The sequence below is a fragment of the Anas platyrhynchos genome, chromosome 18 (genome assembly GCF_047663525.1).
Source record: "Anas platyrhynchos isolate ZD024472 breed Pekin duck chromosome 18, IASCAAS_PekinDuck_T2T, whole genome shotgun sequence".
Classification (NCBI taxonomy): domain Eukaryota; kingdom Metazoa; phylum Chordata; class Aves; order Anseriformes; family Anatidae; genus Anas; species Anas platyrhynchos.
In genome coordinates, this window is record NC_092604.1 from 3,010,447 (window position 1) to 3,017,251 (window position 6,805).

General features: G+C 61.9%; 1 protein-coding gene across 1 annotated transcript; it reads right to left on the reverse strand.

Moving 5' to 3' along the window:
• Nucleotides 1–492: 492 nt before the first annotated feature.
• On the reverse strand, nucleotides 493–6,550 carry LOC106015462 (POU domain, class 5, transcription factor 3). The gene is made up of 5 exons (XM_027470873.3): nucleotides 5,835–6,550; nucleotides 3,406–3,517; nucleotides 2,955–3,085; nucleotides 2,138–2,302; nucleotides 493–1,864 (listed from the first exon to the last, which is right to left on the reverse strand). The coding sequence occupies exons 1-5, from the start codon at nucleotides 6,354–6,356 to the stop codon at nucleotides 1,613–1,615; spliced, it is 1,182 nt and encodes a 393-aa protein (XP_027326674.2). The 5' UTR covers nucleotides 6,357–6,550; the 3' UTR covers nucleotides 493–1,612.
• Between the last annotated feature and the right edge of the window lie 255 nt (nucleotides 6,551–6,805).

A 6,805-nucleotide genomic window follows, 5' to 3' on the forward strand; every position in this document is an offset into this window, starting at 1 on the left:
CTCCTGAACACATCTGCTTTTGCAGATGGGAAAGGAAATGGGCTGTGTGCCCTCACCAACCTCCAACCCAGTTCCTGGAGCTGGACACATTGCTCCACAAGCTGCCAGGCCCCTTGGTTACGAGCCGGATCGGATCCAGAGCAGCTTACGAGCCAGCACCCACTGACCTGAATTACCTCCAGCAGCACGAAGCAGTGGCTCAGCTGCAATTTAAATTCTGCTGTTCAGCAGAACTCCCGGCTGCAGTGTGGGCACCAGTTTGCTGTATCTCCAGCCACTGCAGGCAATGACAAGCTGGGTCTTTTAGACTGTGACAGCACCAACTCTCACAACCAAGTTCAGTGTAACCTCTCTGCCTGCTCAAGCCTTAGGCATAACAGGGAGCTCAGCCCCTCTTGGGTGCACCATCCAGCTGCTAGAGCAGCACAGCACAGCCCCTCCCCACACTCCCCATGTGCAGCCAGACCCAGACTGACACAGCTGTGGTCTGAAGACAGTGACCACAGCAGGACCCAAGCAGGCACAGGACATAAAGGAGGCAAGGAAAGAGCTGACTAGCTCTCATGCCCCAAAGAACTGAGATTTATTTCACTGCCAGAGGGAATATGATTAAGGAAAAAAAAAAAATCATCAACTACAGCAGGCTCAAAGGCACGGGGTGCTAGCAGCATGGACAGGATGGCATCAGCCTCACTGTGGGCCCTGGGCTGGGATCCCTGCAGAATAGCCCCAGGGCAGCCCAGCTAGGACTCTAGAGTGAAGAGGGCCCAGAGGCTCTGGGGTGATGCTGCGAGAAGAGCCCTGGGCTCTGCCCTGCTGACCTGCCACAGGGGGCAGGCAGCAGGGTAACCCTCCTGTGTTGCCAGGACAAGCAGGGCTGGAGGCTGGGGCTGCTGAGGGCTCCCCCCACAGCATCATGCAATAGCCCTTGGCTCACCCCAGCCACCCGGAACAGTGAGCAGAGCCCATGCGGGGACCTCCCCTTCCCCGTGTGCAATGCCCCAGCCCTGCTCTATATAACATGGAGGAGGCATCTGGGAAACTAGTGATCACTACAAAGAATTTTGCTTTTTAAAAACTAGAAATACAGCCAAAACCATTAGAAAAACAAAACAAAACAAAACAAAAAATACAAACAAAAAAACAAACCAAACCAACCAAACAAAAAAAAAACTCCCCCCACCCCTAAAAAATTTTGAAATGCTTTTTTTCTGGTTCTCACAGGAGCAGCTTGGCAGGGGTCAGGCACAGGCAGCTCCACCCAGCCCCCAGGCACGCATGGCTTTGGCAGGTAACAGTGAGGGAGCTCTCCCCCACAACCCTGAAAGGCAGGAGGGTGCTGACCCTATGCAGAGGAGCTGCTGGGACCAGCTCCCCTCATGTAACTGGGAAGGACTGGGAGCAACTGTAGAGAGCGGGCACCATCCCCACGCTTGTCTCCTGGCCCTTCCTCAGCCCTTCAGGCCCCAAAAGCTGTAAAATAGCACAGCCACTGCCCAGACAAGCCCTGGGACCAGGGCCAGAGCCATGCCCGTGCCTTGTCGAGGCAAGGGGAGGATGCTGCCCCTGGACAGATGGGCTGCAGTTGGGGCACACTTCTGCCTGCCCTGGTTCAGTGGCTGCTGTTGTTCATGGAGAGCCCAGGCTGCAGAGCTTGAGGGAACATCTCAGCCTTGTGGAAGGGCGGCATGTAGACAGGAGGGGATGGTGCTAAGCTATAACCCTGGGACGTCACTGGGATGGGTAGGCCAGGGGGCACCAGGGACTGGTTCATGTCGTACATCACCCCCTCCGTCTCATTGCCAAAGGGCAGCAGCAGCCGCTTGCCTTTCTGACGCCGGTTGCAGAACCAGACCCGGACAACCTGTGAGGGAAGGGAGATAAGGCAAGGATGAGTGGTGCTCTGCAAGCCCAGGGACAGTGTGGCAACAAGACCCTTCTGCTGGTGGCACCTCCATGGCCCTGAAGCACCTGACCCCCTGCACGGCTCCTCCTGGGGCTCAGAACGGAGGGTCAGATGGTGGCAACCAGCTCCAGCCACCCTCCCACACCTTCTTCCAGTATCAAAACTGGCCTGATGTGGATGCTCAGGAACTGCAGGTGTTTGGAACCCCTGTCCCCCACCCTCCAAACCTACATCTTTGTCCAGGTTCAGGTCTTCAGCGATCTGGGAGATCTCCTGGGGACTGGGCTTCACACATTTGCGGAAGAAGCTCTCCAGCGTTCCCTTCACATTGGTCTCGATGCTGGTCCTGCGTTTTCTCTTCCGGGCTTGGGCCAGCACTTGCTCTGCATTGCACATCTGGAAGTGAGAGAGACCACACACTTGGTCACAGGTCCTGGCAATGTCCCCCCAGCCTCCGGACACACACACACACAGCTGGCTGCAGAGGTCTGGGAGGGATGGCAGGCTTTGTCCCTATGACCGTCTGCCAGCACAGACTCTTTCTGATCACCAGTGCAGAGATGCAGTAAAAGCTCAGACTTCACTGCTGAGCTTCACCCCACTGCAACTGGGGTCATTCCCAGCATCCTACCGCTGATTCCCCACCTGCATGGGCAGAGGAGATGGACACATCTTTCTGCATTACATCCCATCCCTCCAGCCTGCCCTCAGGGAGCAGTGAGATGCATCTCCAGCTCATCCCAGACTCCATCAGTAGCCAGCTGCTCTGAGATGAGAGCTGCCCCTGCTGTCACATGGTGCACATGGGGGAATTTGGGCTCCCACCTGACTGGCTGAAGGGTCTACTTAGCAGATCAGCAGTGGGCTGAGTACTCCCCTCCCTCTCGGGACCAAACCCATGGCTGTGAGAAAGGCAGTGAGCCACTGCCATGGCAAGGGAAGCCTGCTCCTCCCCTCCTCTCCCAAAAAGCATGTGTGCAGGGCAGGAGAGGCTGCAGCTCACCTGTCAGCACATAAACCAGACACCCTGCCCTGCCCAGCCCCATACCTCCTGCATGTTGTCTGTGTTCTCTGCTTCATTGAGCCAACGCTGTAGCAGTGGCTTCAGCTTGCACATGTTCTTGAAGCTGAGCTGGAGCGCTTCGAAGCGGCAGATGGTAGTCTGGCTGAACATCTTCCCTGCACGGGGAGGCAGGCGCTGTTATGCACAGCTCCCTGAGGGCAGCTGCCACCCCCAGCAGCCCCCCAGGGCTCCTCAGGGACCAGGCACCAGGAAGGGCATTTTCCCTGCTGGTTCAGCACTCAGAAACTCTTCAGAAACAGCTATTGTAAACCAGTTCATTGGTGTTAACAGCAGCTTTAGCAAATACAGGCTGGTGCTGGCCACTGCTTTTGCAGGTTGTTATGTAGCAAAAATCTCTTTTGCCCAGGTGACCTATCCCCCCATGTTGCCCTTTCCCCCCCAACAGGTATGGGGAGAGATGTGAAGAAAAGCTTACCATAGAGAGTGCCCAGAGCCAGCCCCACGTCAGCCTGTGTGAAACCCAGCATTATGCGCTTGTGTTTAAGGTCCTTGGCGAACTGCTCCAGCTCTTCTGAGGTTGGTGCATCCTGGCAGGGAAAAGCAAACTCAGAGGGAAAACTTGCACCCACCTGGGCTAGGACTGCAAAGAGCAGAGTCCCATCACTGGGGGGGGGAGGGGGGCAGTACAGGCCTGGGATAGGGACGAGGGGTGGAGATCCCTTGGTAGCACTGATGCACACCTGCGGTTGCCACCTAGGGTTGATGGGGTAGTGGCAGAAAGGATTTTCCCCAACCCCCAAACAATGGACTCCACTGGGCTCTAGACCCCTAGTGCCCTCGCCCCCCCCCCCACGCCTTGCTCCACACAGGAGCACATGGAGAAACCTCTGGCCCTTTTCTGGGACAGAATGCATGACGTGGAGCACCAGAGCCCCGAGGTGTGGGACGCTCTGCCCTGAGGTGTGGGCAGCACGTCTCTTCTGCCTGGGCTCACACCCACAGCCTGACCAAGGGCACCACAGACCCACAGGCAGCTTTGGTGATGTCCCCAGCATCATTCCTCTACCATGCACCCCACAGCATGTCCCCTGGGATGCAGGGCAGGCACCAGCCCCTCTCCTGGCTGAGCCCAATGAAGAAGAAATGACTCAGATAAAGTGAATTTTGAAAGAACATATGATTTGACTGGGTTTCGAGCACAATTTGCAACAGCCAGATTTCACTTTTGGAAAGCTGCTTACCTAAGTGCTTCACTTCCTCCCTGCAGTACAGTCTTGAACAGCTGTAGTGGGCATTTTGCAATCTTTTCACCAATTTTCACATTTGCCGCATTTTTCATATTTTACATGCATGCCTCCTGCTGGCCAGTCTCAGCTTTTAATTGCTCAAGTACATCGGCAACAAGAAGCCCAAAGCATCCCTACCATGGGGCACTCCGAGCCTCTTAGGAGAGAACTGTTCCTTCTGCCTCAACACAGCACAGGACGTGAACTGCAGGGCGGGCAGGAGAGCTGTGCCCGGCTGTGTAACACACACACCAGTACCCCACGGGCTGGGCTCCAACCTTACTTTGCCACTTACAGAGCAGCAACTCCGTGCAAAAACAAGAAACCCACACCAGAAAAATAAAAGCTCAGAAAAGCTTTGAAACAAACCACATCATCGTTGCTGCTAACCCCAGAGAGTGTTTGCTGGGAAGGATGCTTTTACATCACGCCACGAAAAAAAAAGAAATCCCCAAATACAACTGCCAGTCACGCTGCTAAATGAAGGTGTCTCCCCTCACCGGGGGCAGCCAGCAGGGCTGCTCTCGTCCCAGTGATGCCCGTGGGCGTCGTGAGTGGGCGCAGCCCCGCGGGGCGCGGTGCGGGGCAACCGCGTGCTCCCTCCCCGACCGCGATGGTTGGAGGTGGCCGCGGCGACCGGGAGCTGAGCGGGGCAGAGCCCCGGGCCCGACCGCGTTGCGCTGCCCCGGGCTCCCGACCAAGCGGAGCCCCCTCTTCTACAGCAGGGGCTTGAGGGGCGCTGGGCGCGGCAGAGCGCCGCCCGCGGGGCCACGAAAGCGTCTTGGTTGCTCTGAAGCACCTCTCCAAAGGCCGAGCCCTTCTTCCCTCGCCTGCCTGTAGGGGTGAGACAGCCCTGCAGGCCTGCGTGGCTGCCCCCGGTCTCTGAACTGGGGGAAGAAGGCACGGGGCTGGCTCCGCGGGCAGAGAAATGCCCCCCGGCCCGGCTGGCTGCCACCCTGGAAGTCTCCTCCTTCATCAGCGCCTCCCTGACTCCACGGGGGTCACGGCCGCGCTGAGGGGAGAGTTTGCCAGGCACAGGACAGATTAACGGGTTCCCACCCTGGAGCCCCGACCTGAGGGCAGGTTTTCTGCCGTCCCATCCCCTGACCTCGGGCCGACCTCCGCAGCCGCTCCGCACGGCTACCCAGAACCTCTCCCTGCAGATGTTTCCTCGAAACGTTAAAAGACCTCAAAGGTGTACTTACGCCGCAAAGCTGCACTTGCGCAGGCCCCGAGGACAGAGGGAGCTGCGATGCCGGAACGAGAAGGTGCTGCCGGCAGTCGGAGCCCGGGGACCCGACGGCTGCAAGCGCTCCCAACATCCCCGCCCGCCGGGGCCGCTCATTCCCAGCGGGACATGGGGACGGCGTCCCCGGTCCCGAGGACGACTCACCCACGTCTCGTTCCGATAACGCACTCCAAACCCGTCCCCGCCGACGGCCGTCCCGTCGACAGCTGCGAAGTCGGGACAGCGAGTCGCCCGTCCCGCGGCCGGGGACCGTCTACGAAGACTCGGAGCGCGCCGAGCACGCGGCGGGGCCGGGGTGGCGGGCGGGACGGGACAGCCGTCGGGGGGCGGCGGGGCCGGGACGCGCAGGGGAAGGGAGCGGGGTCTCACCTCGTCGCCGCTGTCGCTGGAGTGTCCGCCCTCGCTGGCGGCGCCGCTGGAGCTGCCGCTGCTGCCCAGGCTGGCGAGGCCGCCGGAGCCCGGCTGCAGGGCGGCGGGGCAGAGCCCGTGGCCGGGACCGGCGGGGAAAGGGGCGGCGGCGGCAGCGCTGGGGAAGGGCGCGGCGGCGGCGGCGGCGGCGGCGGCGGCGTTGGGGGGCGCGGGTCCGGCCCACGGCGGGGCGGCCCAGGCGGGGCCGCAGCAGGGCGCGGCGGGCGGCGCGGCGCGGGCCTCGGGGGAGCCCTGGCGGCAGGGCCGGCCCGGGCGCGCCTCCGTCTTAGCGGGCGGCCCCGCGGCCGGGGGCAGCCAGGCCCGGGCCGCCGCGGCGTCGCGGCCGCCGTCGGGCTCGGCGGCGAAAGGGAAGAAGAGCTGCTGCGGGGCCGCGCCGTCGTAGCCGCCGCGCGGGAAAGGCGGGCCGCCGTCGGGCAGGAGGCCGAAGGGGGCGGCCGGCAGCCCCCCGTCCGGGCTGAACATGGTGGCCGCGGCCTAGGGCTCCATGCGGCGCCGACGGGGCTTCGGCTCGGCCCGGCCGCCGCGCTCAGGCCGGGCGCGGGCCGTCGGCCGTTGCCTCCATGCTGCGGCGCCGACGGGGCCACTGAAGGCGGCGGGGCCGAGCCGGGCCGGCCCGGACCGTATGGAAATGGGCCCCCGCCCCATTGGCCCCCGCGGCGCGGCCCCACCGCCGGTGGGTCGGGCGTGAACTTGATCCCTTTGAGCCTTGAGGAGGGGGCAGCGGCCCGGTGGAGCAGGCCCCCACGTGCTCGCTGCCGCTGCTCGCCGCCATCGGGGCGCCCGTGAAGGGGGACAGCGACGACCCCAGCCCCGCGGGCAGGGCCGTACCCTCAGCAGCTCCTCGCCGGGGGCTCGTCAAGTGCAAGGGCGGCTCCGGAGGGGGCTGCTTTGGGGACGGGGACAGCCGCAGT

Bases quoted from the DNA above. Each gene is read 5' to 3' on its own strand.
- LOC106015462 (XM_027470873.3), bottom strand. From the start codon at position 6,356: ATGTTCAGCCCGGACGGGGGGCTGCCGGCCGCCCCCTTCGGCCTCCTG. The intron at 2,303-2,954 runs GTATGGGGCTGG...TCTCACTTCCAG, and splicing joins ACACAGACAACATGCAGGAG to ATGTGCAATGCAGAGCAAGT. The intron at 1,865-2,137 runs GTAGGTTTGGAG...CTTCCCTCACAG, and splicing joins ACCTGAACCTGGACAAAGAT to GTTGTCCGGGTCTGGTTCTG.